At 40.1% G+C, this 20804-nt stretch overlaps 1 protein-coding gene across 1 annotated transcript in view; it reads right to left on the bottom strand.

Moving 5' to 3' along the window:
* PTP4A2 (protein tyrosine phosphatase 4A2) overlaps nucleotides 1–20804 on the bottom strand; it is a 30250-nt gene that overhangs the window by 7897 nt on the left and 1549 nt on the right. Inside the window, exons 2-3 of the mRNA XM_048825864.2 lie at nucleotides 8082–8742; nucleotides 5661–5753 (exon numbers count right to left, since the gene is read on the bottom strand). Of these exons, the coding sequence (XP_048681821.1) occupies nucleotides 5661–5753; nucleotides 8082–8177 (189 nt within the window). The 5' untranslated portion in view covers nucleotides 8178–8742. The remainder of the gene's footprint in view (nucleotides 1–5660; nucleotides 5754–8081; nucleotides 8743–20804) is intronic.

Here is a 20804-nt window from a genome sequence, read left to right on the forward strand (position 1 = left end):
CAACTGCAATACATGGCATCTGATTAGGAAGAGGCATTCATACCTACCCTAGGTATTATCCACAATTACAAACACATGCCTCTTACTCATATGCAAAATATAGTGCTTAAAAATAAATGGAAAAGTGAATAACTGAGCAGCATCTATGATTTTTTTTTCCTCCTTATGAAAGATTGTCAAGAACGTAAAGAACTGTCTGAATCATACTGCATAATATGAGCATGGCTATAAGTCAGAATTTTATGTGAGATTATTTCCAAATCTTTTTCACTAGATAATTCACTTTTGGCATCTATGCTTTCTGTTTATAGAGTTGTGTGTGTGTGTGTCTTGAAATTACATTTCAAGACAAAGGTGGGCCCAGGTTTTATTCTCTTCTCAGAAACTAGAGTGAAAGGAGCCTTCTTCTAGCCCTTGGCTAGGAGAACTATGGCTATCATGCAGTACCTTGAGGATCCTGACTTCATACTCTCCTCCTTCAGGAGCCTAGAAAAGACATGCAGAAACTCTGGAGAAGCACAACGCTACTGGGCTCTTAATTTTGAAATGTAATTGTAACTAGCACCGTGACACTTCCTGGGTAGCCCATTAGACAGGATGGCACACCATCAGAGTAGGAGCTGTCATCTGCTTATCAGTTCCAGGAATAGCCATCCAACACCACTATAATTAAAAAAGGAGTACTTGTGGCACCTTAGAGACGAACCAATTTATTTGAGCATAAGCTTTCGTGAGCTACAGCTCCAATGAAGTGAGCTGTAGCTCACGAAAGCTTATGCTCAAATAAATTGGTTCGTCTCTAAGGTGCCACAAGTCCTCCTTTTCTTTTTGCAAATACAGACTAACACGGCTGTTACTCTGAAACCTGTCACTATAATTAAGATGGTCAGTATTTCAGGCATCCAATGAAGTGGGTTTTAGCCCACGAAAGCTTATGCTCAAATAAATTTGTTTGTCTCTAAGGTGCCACAAGTACTCCTGTTCTTTTTGCAAATACAGACTATCACGGCTGCTACTCTGAAACCTGTCAGTATTTCTATTGTCCACATTTTTCAAGGCTTAACATCTTTAGTTGAGAAGACCTCAACACAAGAACAACCTTTAAATATTAGTAGTTGAGAAATTGCAAGGGTACAAATCTGCCATTGTTAGAGCTACTGAAACTGAAAGCCTCATTTCTCCAAAATAATTCTGCAGGTGATTAATCCAGAATATGGATGCAGGGCCTGACCATATGACGTATTTAGTGCACTCAGCTCCTTTTCAAATTAACTTTTGTAGGAGTTTATACTCCACATTCAATATTTAATCCAAAAACACACAAATTGGTATCCATAAACATTTAGGACCAATGTTGTTCTCACAGTAGTTAGTCAATGACAAATTTCACAGAGTTCCATAGAAAAGAATGACCCATTACTTGATTCTCCCTGGTGAACTGGAATGTTTCAAAGAACGGAATTCAGCCTTAACTCTTCATGTCCTTGCTTTGGATTTCTCTCATGTTACTTACACATAACCATTTAAAACCACATTAACTTATAGTTTAAAGAACTGACATAAGAACTTAAGAATGGCCATACTGGGACAGACCAATGGTCCATTCATCCCAGTAACCTGTCTTCTGACTGTGGCCAATGTCAGGTGCCCCAGAGGGAATGAACAGAACAGGGAATCATCCAGTGATCCATCCCGTTGCCCATTCCCAGCTTCTGGCAAACTGAGGCTAGGTACACTTCAGAGCATGGTTTTGCATCCCTGCCCATCCTGGCTAATAGCCATTGATGGACCAATCCTCCATGAACTTATCTAGTTCTTAATTTAACCCTGTTCTAGTCTTGGCCTTCACAATACCCTCTGGCAAAGAGTTCCACAAGTTGACTGTGCATTGTGTGAAGAAATACTTCCTTCTGTTTATTTTAAACCTGTTAGCTATTAATTTCATTTGGTGACACCTAGTTCTTGTGTTATGAGGAGTAAATAATACTTCTTTATTTGCTTTCTCTACACCAGTCATGATTTTATAGACCTCTATCATATCCCCCTTAGTCTCTTTTCCAAGCCGAAAAGTCCCAGTATTCTTAATCTCTCCTCATATGAAAGCCGTTCCAGACCCCTTATAATTTTTGTTGCCCTTTTCTGTACCTTTTCCAATTCCAATATATCTTTTTCGAGATGGGGCAATCTGATCGGTACGCAGTATTCAAGATGTGAGCGTACCATGGATTTACATAGAGGTAATATGATAATTTCTAACTTATCTATCCCTTTCCTAAGGATTCCCAACATGTTAGCTTTTTTGACCTCCGCTGCACATTGACTGGATGGTTTCAGAGAACTATCCACCATGACTCCAAGATCTCTTTCTTGAGCGGTAACAGCTAATTTAGACCTCATCACTTTACATGTATAGTTGGGATTATGTTTTCTAATGTGCATTACTTTGCATTTATCAACATTGAATTTCATCTGCCATTTTCTTGCCCAGGCACCCAGGTTTGTGAGATTCCTTTGTAACTCTTCGCAGTCTGCTTTGGACTCAACTACCTTGAGTAGTTTTGTAAATTTTGCCACCTCACTGTTTACCTCTTTTTCCAGATCATTTATGAATATGTTGAACAGTACTGGTCCCAGTACAACCCTTGGGGGACACCACTATTTACCGCTCTCCATTCTGAAAACTGACCATTCATTCCTACCCTTCGTTTCCTATCTTTTAACCAGCTCCTGATGCACGAGAAGACCTGTCCTCTTACCCCATGACAACTTACTTTGCTTAGGTGCCTTTGGTGAGGGACCTTGTCAAAGGCTTTCTGAAAATCTAAGTACACTATATCCACTGGATCATCCTTGTCCACATACTTGTTGACCCATTCAAAGAATTCTAGTAGATTGGTCAGGTGTGATTTCCCTTTACAAAAACCATGCTGACTTCTTCCCCAACAATCACGTTCATCTATGTGTCTGATACTTCTGTTCTTTACTATAGTTTCAACAATTTGCCTGGTATTGAAGTTAGGCTTACCGGTCTGCAATTGTCAGGATTGCCTCTGGAGCCCTTTTTAAAAATTGGCATCACATTAGCTTTCCTCTGGTCATCTGGTACATTAATCCCAAAGATACCATTATCCATTCCAGCCTCCTATTTCCCTAGTTTCATCTCTTTATTGCATACACTTGTTTACCAACACTAATAGTTCAAACAGGCTACATCTAATTCTCCAATTCCCTGCTTTCTCACTATGCCATCTGTCAAAGCAGGCTCACTAGCTGCCACATTCCACCGTCTTTGTTTGTCTTACTAGTATATTACCTTATATCATGGAAAGAACTCAAGCTTTACTAAAATATTCTGTTTCACGAGTTTCATAAGGCTTTTGACCTCAACAGTTTTAAATAACACATGCTGTAGTTTTAATCTTTGTTATTTTTGTAAACAAACGTTAGCTTTAAATAGTGGTATGTGTCATTTTCTCAGCCAGCTGAGAATATAACACCATTTCTGAATGGTGACAGCAGCCTGTTTTGACAGAGCTGGTTTCAAGAGGGACAAGTGGTTGTGGGTCGTGCTGCTGAATATTCAGAGCCACTCTTAAATGCCAAAATACCACTGTGATGTATTAAGTAATGAAGACACTATCATGGCTGGAATCATCTGGCTCAAGTATGACATTAGCAGCAAATCTTCTCTGTCACCTCCTGTTTTCTGTTATCCTTGTCTGATGTCTACAGGACTTGTTCCCTCTGCTGTTTTGCTCTCCTGCAACAAGAGCATACTAGGAGCAGTTACATACTGAATGCAGAGAGAAGGCTGGTTATCAAGGACAAACGTGGCAAACATACAGGATCCTGTGTATATAATTTAGAATTTGTAAGGCACTCAAATATCATGGTGCTGAGGACAATATGATAGATTAGATAAATAGATATTCGGTCATCATTGCAGAAGTAAACTGGCCCTTCTGCACCATAATTGACATTGGCCCATTTTCCAGTCAGCATGGTGCATGCACCTCACCTGTAAACAAGTTATTTTGACCAAAACACCATCACACTCCTATGGAATTTTATGACAGCTACACATATGCATTTCAAACAGAAATGTGGAGGTAGAAGGAAAGAAACTGCACCTCTGGTAGAAGGAGGATTGCTCATGAGCCTGTGCTGGGTTTTTTTGTTTTTTTTTAAATATGCTGTAACTTTCCTGTGCTGTTCCTGGCCAGTTTGCTTTCCCAGCAGAGCAAACTGACTGCTATAATTCATTTGCTTTGATGATGCTCTGGAAACACTATGGTTAACAGCTGTGGTGGAGTGGGGAGGATCATCCAGCAGAGAAACTTCAATGCCGCAGTGAGGCGAGAGGCTCCCCACAACCTAGTGCTGAAATCAGAGCATGGCAGTACCCATTTTTAAATAACTCTTGAGGCTTTTCTTTTGAAGTCATATATAAGTTTAAGAGTAGGATCACGCAGAACAGAATGTATCCCACAAATACAAGTCCCGCAGAGTTGTGTGGATTTTCCTCCAAATTGTCCATGGTCTCTAGCCACAAAAATGAGAGGCAATAGAAGACTGACTACCTACAACTAACTGTTAGGCAGGGTGCAGCTTCTGAGATCCCAGCGGAGAGACTGAGGAGTCACTTCAGCCTTTTTATTATATTGAAAAGTCACATCTGACATACAATAGCTGTTAACTTTTGAGGTAATGCATTTTCATATCTGCCTTCATCCCTAATGCCTTCACACCGCTAACAAAAAAAATCAACCTAGAGACACCAAGCAATACCATATTTCACTGTGCAAATCTAACCGTAAACAGCACAGTTACAGAATTATACCTCCTGAAGAAGAAGGGAAGAAGCCAATAGGTACACTGCACTTACAGTTGAGCCCACTGACTTCTATAGCGAGTTGGACCTCTCACATTACTGGCGTTTTATGCTAGAACTGGTCTACAACATATACAATACAGCCATGTGTCAAATATAACCGCTATGTAAAATTATGGCTGTTTTCAGCCTGTGTGTTAAAAATTTCAAAAGTAATAAGTGAATGCCAGTTAAGCAACAACGATATTTTTAAAGTCAAGTTAGTACCTGTGAAATGTCTGAGATTATCACTAGAAATGGAAGTTCAGTTTAAGCAGAACTAATACCCCATCAATGCATTTTACCCATGTTTTAAAGATACCACCTTTAGTAGAGAAGTCACTCTTCATTCCGTAGCTGCCAACAGCAAAGCCAGTTATGAAATTGTCACTGGTTCTAGGTCCAGGATTGAGACTACCAAATCAAATCACATAGGCTGAATAGATGATACACCATTAACTTTGTCCGTACTAACCTAATCCACATTCAAATCAGTGACCAAGATATGAACAGCAAAATATCTCCTGAGGCACCCAGACCTCCATGAATAAGAGTTTCTATTCTAACTAGAACTCCTGGTTGTAGTAATAATCAAAAATATCTCAGATGTATTTCACAAAGTTACAAGCACTTTACTGAACAAGCATATCAAAGTGAGCTCTCAAATGTTATAGCAGTCGCACAGTCCTGGGTCATTATCAGGCAGAAGCATGAATGCCAAACAGTGCTGGAACATCTGATTCATATTTAATGATTTTTCAGTTCAGAAAGAATTTTAAAAGAGACTCACTAGAACTTGGATTCCTTCTTTTTCAACAGGAGCTTTATCATACGTGGCATCACAAACTCGCACCAAGGTTGTCACTCCATACTTCTTAAGCTCCTTTAAGAACAAGAAGGAAAGCAAACACATGAATCATACTCCCAGAATGGGGACTTAGAGCATTTTCTCAACTTTAACAAAGCCAAATAAACATGCTATGCTGAATCAATGACAGTGTACATTGCTCTACAGTTCCATGGAGGAGACTAGATAACTGAGGAGCAAGGATAGCGCCAAGAGTCTCATCCAGTTCTAAGCTGAAAGGATGTGGTCTTGACCGACATTACGATGAGGGTCAAAAGGCCAGGGGGAGAAGAGGAATAGGAAATACCTCTATGTCAGTCTCACGTAGGGCGGGAGGCCAGAGTAGGAAAACTGCCTTATAGGTATGCATATGTAACAGCAAAATTAAAATAGCTACTTATACCCTGCATGCAGATTCTTTCTCTCTATAAATAGAAGCATGGATCTGTCTGCCTCAGGCAATGCTGAGACATTTTGAAACAGAGAGGAACAGAACACACAGAACCGTATTCTAGCTTCCTTGTAATGCACTATAAGTAGCACATGGTGCTAGATAAATAATCAGATCAAACTAAAGCTGCCCCAGTTCATTTTGAAAGATCAGACAGCATTTCCTCCTGGGCCTGAACTGGGAATGGCTCTTCAAAATTTATTTTTACACTTTAATACCCCACATGCACTGTCCATCCCAGGCTCTAGGCCCCTGGATAAGGTATTAGAAATATAATCCATAACAATAAAATGAAAACATCACATCAATGGGAAAAACAAAACAAAACAGGGTTTCAGTCCAAACTAACCGTTAGTGTTTGAGCGGATTGCTGACAAAAAGAACATCTTCCTGAAAGGTGGAATCATGTTGATATGAAAACTCAGTGTCAGATCACAAGATCTTACCAGAATGGAAGAGATCTATTAGATCAAATCTTCCCCCTGCAAGGGCATGATCTAGTCTTCCTAAAGGACTTACGAGAAGATGCGCCACAGTTTGCAGCAAGACGGGATCTAGTGGTATGCTGTACCAGTACTTTTCGGGTGATGCCATCTATTTCTGCAAAATTTAAGCTTCCGTTTTAACAAGCGTTTAAGCCTTTATAGTTTCAATTACAGTAATTTGGGTATGACCCAATGTACAGAGGAGGTGACGCCATTCATCTCAGTTGAGGCTAAAGACGTAGTTTAAAAGCGTCATCACTACTAATTCCATTACCAGAAATAGTTAACTATTCTGAGATTAGAAGCGGAGTTTGAGGACCTCTTTTTTTTTTTTTAATTAAAGTCTGACTTCTATAATAATGTTATTAAAAGTTAATGTTTAAAGTCAAATTTACACAAATTACGAAGGAAGGTACTGTACATCTGGGGTCAGGCTTGGGATATGAGGGATTACAAGTATCGGTTACAAGGTTCATGAGATGCATACAGAGTACATAGACCCAGATTGGGGTGTGGGAGTTTTTTAAAATGTCAGTGGATAAATGGGCTCGGGTATGCCACCCATGGAGCATATTTAGAGTCCAAGTCAGTACTGGTGTAGTGCTTAAGTACATGGGTGGGGTGCGTCCCTTGGTTTGTCAGGGAAGGAAGTGGGTTTATTACACTTGATCTTAGTCAAAAGGCCAAAGACAGATTAATCAACCACTAGAGATCCTTATTCAAAAGCCAGAAGATGAGCTATGGCTCTCTGGGGTTAGTACGTTTTATTACATCGACAACAAAGGGTAGTCTCACTCAATAGTAAAGACAACGTGCTAAATCACCCGGCAAGTTATTGGGATGGCAGAGTATTACGGCTTGTCTACTGCTGCTGCGCCGTTATAGTATTTCTGCGTAGACACTATCTATGCCAACGGAAGGAGTTTTCCCATAAGCATAGGTAATCGACCTTCCCGAGAGGCAGTGGTTCGGTCAACAGAAGAAGTCTTCTGTCAACCTCGTGCTGTCTACTTGAGAAGTTAGGTTGGTTTAACTGTGTTGGTCAGGCCATAGATTTTTTCACACCGTCTGATCCTTGTAGCTGGGTCAACCTAACTTTTGATTGTAGGCTGGACCTAAGAGGAGTCACCTTTATGGGCTCCAAAAGGAGTCCCATCCAGCCTCTCTCAGTCAAAAGATGTAGGACTTTCAAGAAAGGAAATCACCAAAGGCTTCCTTCTTACAGAGTCAGGAGAACTTTAAACAGTTTAATGAAACAAAGTATCTGATCATTAAAGCTTTTTTTTTTTAAATTATATAAAGTATAAAGGGTATTTCTGATGGCATCACCCATGGTGGATCTGGGAGATGTGGATCTAGTGCTGCTTTAGAAATTTCAAAACACAAGGAATGGGGGAAAAAACATACTACTGTATCTGGCTACCTTACCTCTGTGAACTTGTTGAGGGTTGCATTGGTTGGGTTGTGAGTGATCAGAAAACGCATACTCTCATAAGTAATCTCCACCGGGGCTGGACGGTTCATAATGGCAAACAAAAAAAATATATGTGGGGGCAAAAAAAAAAATATCAATAACCCTTGAAATGTTTCACAGCAGAAAACATTAAAAAGACCACTAAAATGCCTGGGCTTGATCAGAACTATCTTTATTGATCTGTTTGTTCTTTAAGATTTTTTACTTCAAGAAAACCAGGTTTGCTTTAGAATCCACTTGAATTCAATTTAGGCCTCAATAACTGCAGGTGGTATCCTTCAGACTCCAAAAATTCTGACTACATGCAAGACTAGGCAGCCTGTACTACATTTAGGCACTGGTGAGGCAAAAAAAAAATAAGGGCAGATCTTCTCTCCACTTTGTTTTCTTGATGCTTAGTTTTGCTTGAGTCAGTAAAAGGAATATGCTTCCAATATGCAGAAGATATCCCATATATTTGAAGGTGACTGCTGTGTCTGGAGTCTTCAAGGCAAAGTAATTATGGTACGTAGGACACGCTCACTTGTCAGCCAGGGTGCTGTGCTGGGCCTGGCAGAAATCTGCCCTGATGCTCAGAATCGCCATAAATGTGTGACGTATATTCCAACAGAAAACCTAAGAAGAAGAAAAATGTCACATTTAAAAGGGATTGTTCCTTCTGATTGTACAGTGCTATTGAATACAGTGCACCCAGAAGCCTCAACATAATTAAAGTATGAAGCGTTAAACAAACAAGCCTGCTTTTGAAAGTACTTTGATGTACACTGAACCACATCTTTTATTGTAGTACCAAGAAGCAGTCCTGTATTATGTTCTATCTTTTGCATGTGGATGACAAATATTCTACAAAATCTCAGTTAATCAAAAAGCCAAGTAATACTGAATACCAGAACTAAAGGTGAAATACCGTCATCATACACTCAGATAGCTCATAATTAAACATTTACATAGAAAGCAGCAGATATTCTCCACAGCCAAACAATCTGTATGGAACTAGACTAAGTTCATGGAAGACAGGTCCATCAATGGCTACTAGCCAAGAGGGTCCAGGATGCAACCCCATGCTCTGGGTGTCTCTAAACCTCTGACTGCATGAAGCTGGGACTAGAGGACAGAAGATGGATCACTAAATAATTGCCTTGTTCTGTTCATTCCCACTGAAGCATCTGGCACTGGCCTCTGTTGGAAGACTAGGCTAGATGGACCATTGGTCTGACCTAGTATGGTCATTCTTATGTTCTTAATCTGTAAATTAGCCTATCTTTCATAAGCTATTTATGGAAGTTCAGTTTCCACACAAAATGGCCAGATAACAGAGTTTCACTAATCAGATCATCACTTCCCTCAAGTAAATATGAATAGCACAAGAAGGAAGCAGAACAACTGCACTGCTAACATTTTGTAAAGCAGTATTCAGAACACACAACATAATGGAAAACAGCAAAATTCTAATTCCACTTTGGATAAATGCTGATTTTACCGAAGTTAGGATGTTCATCAGCTGAGGCTATGTCTGCACTTAAACTGCTACAGCAGCACAGCTGCAGCACTGCAACCGCGCCATTGTAGTGCTTCCAGGGCGGATAAAAATCAATGATTTTTTTTTAAAAAAAAGGTTTTTATTTAAATCAGATTTTTTTGATAAAATGCTTTTTGAGGAAAAAACCTAAAGATAGTTTTAATTAAGATACACTATAGCTCAAAGATATCTCATCATGGAATAGGGATTATAAATTCTAATTCTACAGTATGAGACAATACATTCATGTCATGTTTAAGAAAAGTTTTGTAAATGAGTTCCAATAGTTCATGGATTAGGGACCCAATCTTATGGGGTTCCACAGGCTTCTGTATAGATTATTTAGGTGAATCTTTCTATCTACCCAATGGGACTCAGTGCACAATCTAGAAGATACCATCAGAGATGCTTAATTTTGCGGTTCTCAAACTGTGGATTTGTCTCTCCAGAGGTAACATGCTTGTTAACAGCAAAAATGTTTTAAATAAATAATTAAATAGAGGTGAGAAATAACAGACCTCAATCCTACTGTCCCCCTGCAAATTTGTGTACACAGAGTCAATCCCTTACCTCTCTAAAAGTGAAAAGTTTCAAAAAGTTCAATGAATAGAAGATTGTTGGGGGTGGAATAGTTCTGGACAAGGAGAAGAAGTCTGGAGATAAATGTGAAAAGCGAGGGACATATGCTTGTCATGTTAAAATATTAGATGTTTGCTGTTGAAGAAAAAAATCCAGAATACTTAACGTTGTTGTTTTAGTTAAATAAAACAATTTAAATGTCTGTCTGGTGATGTTCTCCTCCTAATACAGCATGGCAAGAAAATCCTCCAAATACTAATGATTAACCTGTTGAATTGGAGATAGTTCACCTCCCAGTGACTTCATAAATATCTGCTTTAGTTACCTTTGGTAAATGAAATAACCAAACAATCATTCATTTTCTGATATAGCTGTAAAACTAATCTGAAAAGTTTTCAAAATAAATCACTGTTTTAAAATGTATAGTGTGTACCTTCTAAAAATGAAGCCTACATCTATCTCTGAGTTGTGAAGAATATTTATTAAGGTTATAACCACCAACAAGAATGCATTTTTATGTAGAAAACCATGATTAAATTGAGTCTTCCTGACTAGTGATTTAAATCATGATATAAATCATGATTTAAGTCAAATCCTGAGTGCTTCAGTGTAGACAGTCACTACAGTGACAGGAGGGGTTCTCCCATCACTGAAGTTAATCCACTTCATTGAGAGGCAGTATCTAGGTAGATGGAAGATTTCTTCCTTTGACCTTGCACTGTCTACACCGGGGATTAGCCGGCTTAACTACATCTCTCAGGGGTGTGGATTTTTCCTGAGAGACGTAGCTATGGCAATGTAAGTTTTCAGAGTGAACCAGCCCAGTATGGAATTATTATAGGCTGTGCTGGTAGTGCCACCATTAAGAGTGCTCAATACTTCTAAGACCCTGCTTTCAGTTGCTTATAACTTTGCCAAACTTCAACTATTCGGGCTGAAATTTTCCATGCTGGCTGCCTGCCTCAGGCTGGGTTTGTTTGTTTTTTTTTTTTTGGGGGGGGGGGGGGAACGGTGGGCACAAGGGAAGTTTAAGATAAAATGATTCAGTCATTACTGAGAAAGAGATTAGGGGAAAATATGTTTTGTTCATGTTAGAAAAACTGTACAGCCATTTTGATGAGAAGCTCTTGCACCTCATACTTTGGAGCAGGGTCTTGACATTTGGCAAGGAGGTTGCCTTCATGTAACAAAGATGCTTTTTGCCATCCCGGTGAAAATTTGCCAAAATTACGCCAAGTTATACAACTATGAAAATTCTCAGTTCATACACTCAGCAGAGACTTTAGAGTTTGGTACCTAAATTCACTGAAGACTGCACTGAGCATGCATGCTCCAGTCCATGGCTGCAAGGGCTGAGCAGATTTCCCTGCAATTGCTGCTCCTCCCAGCCAGAACTACTATGGTGCCAGGCATCAGAAAGAGTGGTTTTGCTGGCAGAGCTTGTTAGTTTCCATGGCAAAATAAAATACCAGCAAAAGCACTTTTGTGCCAGTATAATCTCCATCCGCATTAGGGATTTTGTCAGTACAGAAATGTTGTTAAAAACTCACACCTGTAACCAACATGGATAAAACCAGCAAAAGTTTCTAGCATAGATCTGACTGAAATGCAGAGGGGTGAGGAGCCAGGCCGGGGATGGGACATAATCCAGTAGGAACTAGTCTGAAACCACAAGCTCATTTCAAAGGCAACCAAACATTTAATGCTAAGAACTTAAGTGACTGTCAACCTTATCCAAGTTTGCAGTAATGAGGGATGTACCATCCACTCCTGCCACATAAAAGTCACATGAAAGATGTTTTATACTACACCAATAAGACGTAACAAGTTTAATTCTGCCGTGAAGTATATAGTCACAGATCCACCCCACTGCTGGAAGCAAACTAGATGGGCACACTCAAGGGTGAAACGCTAAGCAAAAGCAGGAAGTATGCCTTTCACTGCTCCATTGAGCACTACAGTGTCTTTTTTCCTGCTTGTTTTTAAGCAGAGAAAAGTCAGGTTGATGCTTCCTTTCCTGGAGGATTTTAACAAGATCTTTGGAGGAGTGTGATGACTGTCCCAACTCAGATTTCTGCCTACAGTTACTCCTCAGGTTTTGGGCTTCCTCTGATATCACCATGACAGTCCAAGATTTTGCCAAGTTGTCCAGCACACAAAAAAAAAAGTCAGTAACACATTCCTCATGTAAAAATGACAGAAAAGAAGTTCTGAATAATAAACTTCATTAACCAATCTTTGTACAAAGGAGAAAAGAGCACCAAGTTTTCACCCTTAGACAAGGAATTCAGCTTTATCTAGTGGGAGCAAGGCAAACCTCACCAGCATGGTCTTATCCACTATGAATAATTTCAGATAAAATAGACCTTTAAGCTAAAGGGGAAAAAAGATACATAAAAATAAGAGCCCTTAAAGCTACAGAAATATGTGACAGCAACTTCTTTTTTAAAGTAGCAGCCTTAACCAATGGCGGAAAATAAAAGAAATGCAAAACTGCAATTTAAAGTCACTCGCCTGACACGAACTAAAACATCAAAATGGCCCATACAATCAATTACCCTTTCTCTGACACCAAGTCAAAAATCAACTGTAGAACAGCAATTATTTCCTTAAAGAGTTGCTTTCAAAGCCAAAAAAAATACATTTTTAATTAGGATGCCACTGGCAAGAACAAGGATGCTTTTAGTCACCTTACCCAACCCTAACACAGTTTTTATTCTAAGTGAATGAAATTCAGATTTCTAGAATGAACCTTGGAATATTTATCAGTTTTATAATTACAGGATTACATTATAAATTCTCTCCCTAGAAGGAAGAGTTCCATCTAATACATCACAGTTAAGTCCTTGCACCTGTCAATTCATGAGAACTGGTCACAACTTTATCTTGTACACATTTCAAGAATTCAAAGCAAACAGATTAGTTGTGATGTCTCCCAGTCTGCTACAGCTCTGATGTACTTAGTAAAAAAAAATTACTAAAATCATGGCATATGCATGTGTTCAGCACCTGTAAACTCTTGAGCAAGAGCAATGTGGTCCTCTTTCAGGCAGAAACAATGTATTCCATTTAAGCATATACTGAGAGTCAATTGACACTTTTTAGACAGTGGCCTAAAGAAAGAATAGTTATATCAAAAAGGAAAATTATAATAAAGTTAACTTCCTTACTCTTGAGGACCTGATAAAGCTGTTTAAACAGATGGGACAGTTCAGCAGTTTAGTGATCATGCAATACATAAGAGGAGAGTCCCTAGCATCCTGACAGCACTATGGAAACACAACAGTCTCTGGTGGAGAGAACATTTTCTTTTATTGTTCTAAAACTACCCATTCTGACATTTTTCAAGCACACGATTCTCTGAAAGGAAGGAGCCTCCTCCAACTCTATTCAACTATACTTGTAGTTGCAGCAACACATGGTCACTGAGGTTACAATTCTCCCATTCAACAGCAAATCAAAGAGTTACACTCTACCCAAGTTTCTTTTCCCAGGATAAGAGAAACATCCACAAAGTTGGATGTCTTTATTACAGTACACAAAGGAGACGGTATGTTCTCATGAATCAAGTGTGGGACTGGGAGTCAGAAACTCAGAGTCCTAATAACGGCTCCTCAACAGCTCACTGGGTGGCCTCCGGCAAGTCATTTAGACCATGTCTACACTACAGGCGCTTCAGCAGCACAGGTCCAGTACCGTAGCGGTGCTGTTACGGCACCATAGCATAGACGCTTCCCACAGCGACGGAAGGGGTTTGCTCATTGCTGTAGATAATCCACCTCTCCAAGCAGCAGTAGCTAGGCTAACAGAAGAATTCTTCCATCAACCTAGATCTGTCTACATAGATGGATTTTTCACACCTGAGCACTGTAACTAAATCGACCTAATTTTTAAGCATAGACCAGGCCTTATTTTTGGCATCTCAATTCATCACCTGTAAAATGGGGCTAATAATCCTACAATACTCCCATGGGGGCAGTAACTGTTTATTTAGTTAATATCTGAAGAATGACTTGAAGATGGAAAGCAGGGGTAAATCAATTTTGAGTGTGTCAAGGTCCAGATTTCTTGTTCAAGGTATAGTAAAGGTCCAGACTGCAGAGAAAATCATAAAAACTCGATAATAAGTTAGTAAAAAGATTTCAGGGGCCATTCAAAGGCGTCTGACGGTCAGAATTTGGCCTGCAGGCTGCCTATTGACTACTCCTGCTCTAGGTCATGCCTTTAGATGAAAACTTGCAGGTGGGAGTGGTGCAAAGCGGCAGAGTTAGAGATGTTTGCCCTGCAAAGGGAGACAAAGTGGTTATGGATAGTTCTAGGAAGAGGTGGGTGTATGATGTACACATCTATCAAGTTAGGGTCTCTGGGAAACCATGGAGGGGCAGGTCTCTTTGCTCCCCTCTCCTGGGTCAGTGTCTCTGCAGAGACACAGCACGGGAAAATCTCTCTGCTTCTACGCCCCCCTTGTCCCAGATCGGGATCTCTGGGGAACCATGTGGGGGAAGGACTCTTCCTTTCCTCCTTCCCCCCAGGGGAACAAAGTGGGGGGGTCAGGTTTCTTCCCCCCTTTCTCTCCCCCTCCGCCTCAGGTCAGGATATCTGGGGAGCGGTGTGGGTGACAGGTCTCTCCAGAAGCACACCCCTTCCCCCCCCATGGTGCTAAAGCCCCAAGTTCCATCACATCCCACGATCCACTGAAAAGCCTCTGGCGGTCCAGATTTGGACTATGGGCCGTCTGTTGATTACCCCTGATGTGAAGATTTGTATTTAATGTCTGAAGAATTATTTAAAGATGTGAAATGCTACGTGTTAAATATTTGAATATTTTGAGAAACTCTACCGTATGCCATGTTAAATAAGTATCTAAAGACTATTTGGTTGTCTATATGCACATTTGCCCCCAAACTGTTAAATACCATAAGGTCCAAACTGTTAAATACCATAAGGTAAGGGAACAATTTAGATCAGTGAAGTAACTTTTTTTTAAGGAGTTAAGGAAAACTCTATTATCCATCAGGCCAGATTAAAAAGCCCCTAAATTCAGACAGTAAATGTAAACGTCTTTCACTTTGCCAGTCAAGATATCAACAGGCACTTAATCCTGGGAGCACTGACTGGCCATTATGATTGATCAGAATGAACATATAACCTAGCTTCAACCTCAATGAATGCCATAAAATGAACAATTCTGAGGTAATTTTGATTCTCAGTTTCTGTTCTTCAGAAAGAGGGAAAAGGAAAATGAATGGCTACCAAAACATTACAACTAGGTTGTCTTCTTATGGATAATTTCATGAAGTATTATGTGACTGGGGCAAGAAGGCATCCAACACCTCAGTACTGCAGTGAGCTGTGACTGGTCTGTTACAAACCCAAGTAGGCCTTGCACTGACGTGATTACTTTTGCTATTTAGACACCCTTATAATAGCCTCATAGCACTTGATATGACTTAAAAAGCCATCTTTATTAGCTAAATTACATGCAAAAATACTGTACAATTTGCAAGAGTTATGGTGAAAAACAAACAGACGGAAAAAGATCCCTATATTAGCTTCTAAAGCAGAGGTGGGCAAACTACGGCCCGCGGGCGACATCCAGCCTGTGGGACCCTCCTGCCCGGCCTGAGCTCCTGGCCTGGAAGGCTAGCCCCCAGCCCCTCCCCTGCTGTTCCCCCTTCCACCCAGCCTCAGCTCACTCTGCTGCCGGTGCAATGCTCTGGGTGGCGCGGCTGTGAGCTCCTGAGGCAGCGCAGCTGCAGAGCCCAGCCTCACCCGGTGCTCTGTGCTGCGTGGTGGGTGGCTGGCTCCAGCCGGGTGGCACGGCTATAGCTCCGCCAGTCACCGGTGCTCCAGGAAGCGCAGTAAGGGGCCGGGGGGTTGGATAGAGAGCAGGGGAGTTCAGGTTGGTGGTCAGAGGTATGGATAGGGATCGGGGTGGTCAGAGGGTGGGGAACAGGGGGGTTGAATGGGTGCAGGGGTCCCGGGGGGCAGTCAGGAAGGAGAGGGGGGGTTGGATGGGGTGGCGGGGGGCAGTCAGGGGACAGGGAGTGGGGGAGGGTGTGGTGTGTGGATAGGGCAGGAGTCCTGGGGGGAGCATCAGGGGGTGAGAAGCAGGGGGGAGGGGCAGTTAAGGGGCAGGGGCTGGGCCACGCCTGGCTGTTTGGGGAGGCACAGCACTCCCCTAACCGGCCCTCCATACAATTTCCGAAACCCAATGCGGCCCTCAGGCCAAAAAGTTTGCCCGCACCTGCTCTAAAGTTTTATTTTAAAAAATGCTACAATAGTCACTTATTTTTTTAGATGAACCAAAAACGGTCAAATGTGATTCCTGACTTGACAAACAGAAGGCAATGTTAAATGTGTGAATTTTAGTAATGGCATTTAAGTTTGATTTTATACTTAGAGATTACCTACTTTACTGTGGATTGATACCTAAATTAAGTCATTCGACTGTGCAAAATCCTTGTACTTCTGTATTTACCCTGCACAAGATCAGCAAAACAGTCCTTCTGACAAGCAAGTAACAACAATCATAATGTGCTCCCTGTCTTCACCACCCCATCCAAAACCTACATTTACACGTGTTTCCCTTGCTAGATCAAGGCAGTTAAACAGATTGCAACAGCTGCAGCTTCCCAGGATTGCAAGATACAGATACTTTAGGAAAGGTTACTTGGATCACCTTTCAAAATAACCTAGTGCACAGGATGCAAAGCAAAACCTGCTAATTTGCAGTTTATATTAAAAGGATACCTTCAGTATTTGTGAGAACGGCACCTTGCAATCCAGTTTATGTTAACTCATTTTGTTCTTAGTTGAATTCCATATTTGATATTCTTTTAATGAGATTACTTAAGTCATGAATTGCTGAACTTGCTTTCTTTCCTTCCCTCTCATAAAAATCTTAATTCTTGTGTTTTACACCTACATACTTGCAATATGTGACATGGAATTTTGTTTTATTTGGGGGGGAGGGGGGTAAAGTGCTACAAGACTTGTATCCTAGAAAAATTGCAATTCTCATATATATGGTGGCCTAACTAGACTTCCCTTGTAATTTAACTTGACTACGTTACACTTCACTTCCTGTTCCTATGTAGGACTGCTACATTCTACCTCATGTGTGGTGGAAGTGAGAAATGTTAATACTGCACAGTTTGCATGCAGTGTCGTAGCCATGTCGGTCCCAGTAAGAAGAGCTCTGTCTGGCTTGAAAGCTTGTCTCTCTCACAAACAGAACTTGGTCCAATAAAAAAATATTACCTCACCTACCTTATCGGATGCATCCGATGAAGTGAGCTTATGCTCAAATAAATTGGTTAGTCTCTAAGGTGCCACAAGTACTCCTTTTCTTTTTGCGAATACAGACTAACACGGCTGTTACTCTGAAACTCACCTACCTTGTCTCCCTAATACAACACAGGCACATTCAGAAGTGCCTTGAGGGTTCTGATGGATTCAAAAGGTGCTTTGTAAGCAAAAGATTTTATCAGGATTCTAAGAGTTCTACAATCTAGTCAAGTTTAACACAATGGACAACATGCAACACTGAAGCTTCAAGAACTCAATTCAATGACAATTATTTTCTAAAATATGCTGTGTGACTGTATAGAGAACAGAATGCCAGTTCTATAGTTTCTTGGAAACAATTCTTAAATGTAATCTCTAAAGGAAGCTTGTTCGTAATGACATGTGCCTGGAGAGGGGAGAAGTCAAGAAATTCTACAGTTCCTCACTACCCACCCCTGTGAGTTCCCTACCAATTTGCTGACAAGCTCTGGTGATGACTCATTCCTTTCCTTTTGCTTGAGCCAAGTCACTCTGTTCTCTGCCCTAAAACAAGGCAGGCTTACCTCAATTTTCTGTTTGATAAGAAAGACAAATCAAATATTCAGTCTAAGGAGTCAATTTAGCAAGAGAGAATAAAAGCAGTGAGCTGTAGCTCACAAAAGCTTATGCTCAAATAAATTTGTTAGTCTCTAAGGTGCCACAAGTCCTCCTTGTCTAAAAGCAGTCAGGTGTTTTTCACAAGACAACTCTTTTTCCAATCTGGCACTAATCTTTCATCAAAACTTCAGTGAAGATGGGAGAAAACACTTGCCTTTCCCTAATCTGAGTGAGCTCAAACAACAGCATAGGCACTATAACACAAAAAAGAGAAAACATCTCTGTGCCCAGTTCAACAGTGGGAAATGAGCTGATACTCCATTTGGATTTCCAAAGATAATCTACTGGGTATGTGCTTTATGCCAAAGAAGTTTCTGTTTGCTGAGACGCCGAAGAAGCTCTGAAACTGGAAATATTGTTTTAATTTTGTGTATGTTTTTAACAATCCTCATGTCTAAAACCAGCTCAGAGAGGAGCCATATTTGAATATTGTTTAAGTACAGTTTCCAAGCAACTCCATCTGGGCTCCTAAAAGTGAAAACTTCAAAATAATCAAAAAACAAACAACGGGCCCACCTAATGAAGCGTGATGAGCTTAAAAGCTCCTACGTTCAAAATATAGAACTGTGTTTAAATTGCAAAGAAAAAAATTTAAATGACCTTATGACATTTTGCATAGTCTTCTTATATCAAAGTGAGATTTGTATTCCATTTTAACAGCCCATTCCAAAATAAATTGTGAAATTTTTTTGCATCAAGTGCCATATTGTGGAAAACCAGGAAATTAACACAAGCCAATTTTATATTTTTTTTTAAAGATTCAAAATGACAAATAACTCAAATCAGAAATACTAACCCATCAAACCGGAAGCAAACATAGTGGTGTTTTCACAGCATTAAAGCAAAAAAGGGTAAAGATATTATTCAGTAAATAAAGTTAGAGTAGAAAAACTCAATTTCTTGTACCACATTCATCTCACTTTAGTTTGTCTACACTTGAAACACCGTTGTAGCACTTCAGCATAGACACTATCTACACTGATAGGAGGGGATCTCCTGTTGGCGTAGGTAATCCATCTCCCGTCTACACCCATGGGTTAGGTCAGCTTAACCACATCGCTCAGGGGTGTGGATTTTCCACATCCCTGAGTGACGTAGCTGGGTTGACCTAACTTTTTAGCATAGACCAGGCCTATGAGTTTACCATGTCTCTACTGGAAAATTGACAACGTATAGTGGAAAGTTAAAGGCCCAGGGTGCACATACTACTGAGCCATGTTCAATCTCCACTGAAATTTATAAGTAAATAAAAAATGAGTTTTTAATAGGCAATTGTTAAAATTCAAAGAGATGAGCAAGACAGTGCCAGATTTTCTGTATGTGAGACCTAAAAGAATGGGTGTTTAGAGTAGAAATGATGGAAACAAGAGAAAATAACAGAGGTATACAAAACAATGATCAGAGCAAAAAAGCCAGTACTCCAACTGATATACGCTCTCATAAATCACAGAGACACACCAATGAAACTGAGGGGGTAACAAATTTAATACTGATAAAAGGAAACTTTTTTTTAAACACCCAGCACAATTATCCTATGGAGCTCATTGTCAAAAGATATGATACTGACACCAGAGCTTAGTATGCTTAAAAATAGGCTTAGATGTTGAATATTAAAAAAGATTAAAGTTGGGATATTTATAAAAAGTCATGCTTCAGACCTTAAATCATCCACTAACTGATGGGGATAAGAAAAAAATTCCTCTATGGTTACAATATTTTAAATTGTCTATTATGAGGTCCCTTAGACTGCTGTCTGATGTATTTGCCTAGACAGATCTCTGGTCTTACCTAGCATGGCACTTCCTATGTTCCTACGTGTAAAAAAGGAACCTTAACCCTGAATCTCCAAGCCCTAAGGTGCTGCATTTTCAGTGTTCAAACAGTAATATTTACATGGAGACATTCTGCACTTTCTTCAACTCTTTAACAAGCGAATAAAGTACCAGACTAATCTGATCATAGGCAATACATTTATAGATAACAAAGAAAGATGATTCACTAGTTTAGCATGGCTTACAACTGACAACATGCTTCCCCCTCAAAAGCAATCAAAAAGTGCCACCCCTAAAGTTTGCAGAAATCATCTGATGTTAAATAGTACTATAGTACCTAATGAATCATTCTGCTCATCTACAGACTCTCTCATTTTAACCCAATTAAAAAAATGCCTTTATATGAACAGTCTACAATACCGGTTCTCTCTAGAAGAGAGTCTCCAGAATTGTACTTTAATAAGTCCTCTCCCAGAGGCCTCACAATAGTTAACCAATGCAGCATTCCACAACAGGGCAAAGTACAGAGGCAAGAACTGAGAGACAGATTACGTTCACAGTTCTGATACAGAAAACATAAATTCCACTTTCTGAATTGAAAACTGATACTTACAATTAGAGGTAATTAAGAATTATGAAATTGACCCTCTATTTCTGTTAGACACACACAGAAGATTTGCAACTAGAGCCATGTCTCATTAAAAGACATGCACATTCATAGACATTCATTTCAGCATAGCATTCTCACAGGTATTTATATTCCTTCCTCTTGTCAAGCTCTCAATCTATCAAATGGATAATTTCTTTCCATCAGTTGGGCTTATAGAAGTCAAACATTTCTATACTTTGAGTCACGGCGT

Source organism: Caretta caretta, chromosome 19 (genome assembly GCF_965140235.1).
Source record: "Caretta caretta isolate rCarCar2 chromosome 19, rCarCar1.hap1, whole genome shotgun sequence".
Lineage (NCBI taxonomy): Eukaryota > Metazoa > Chordata > Testudines > Cheloniidae > Caretta > Caretta caretta.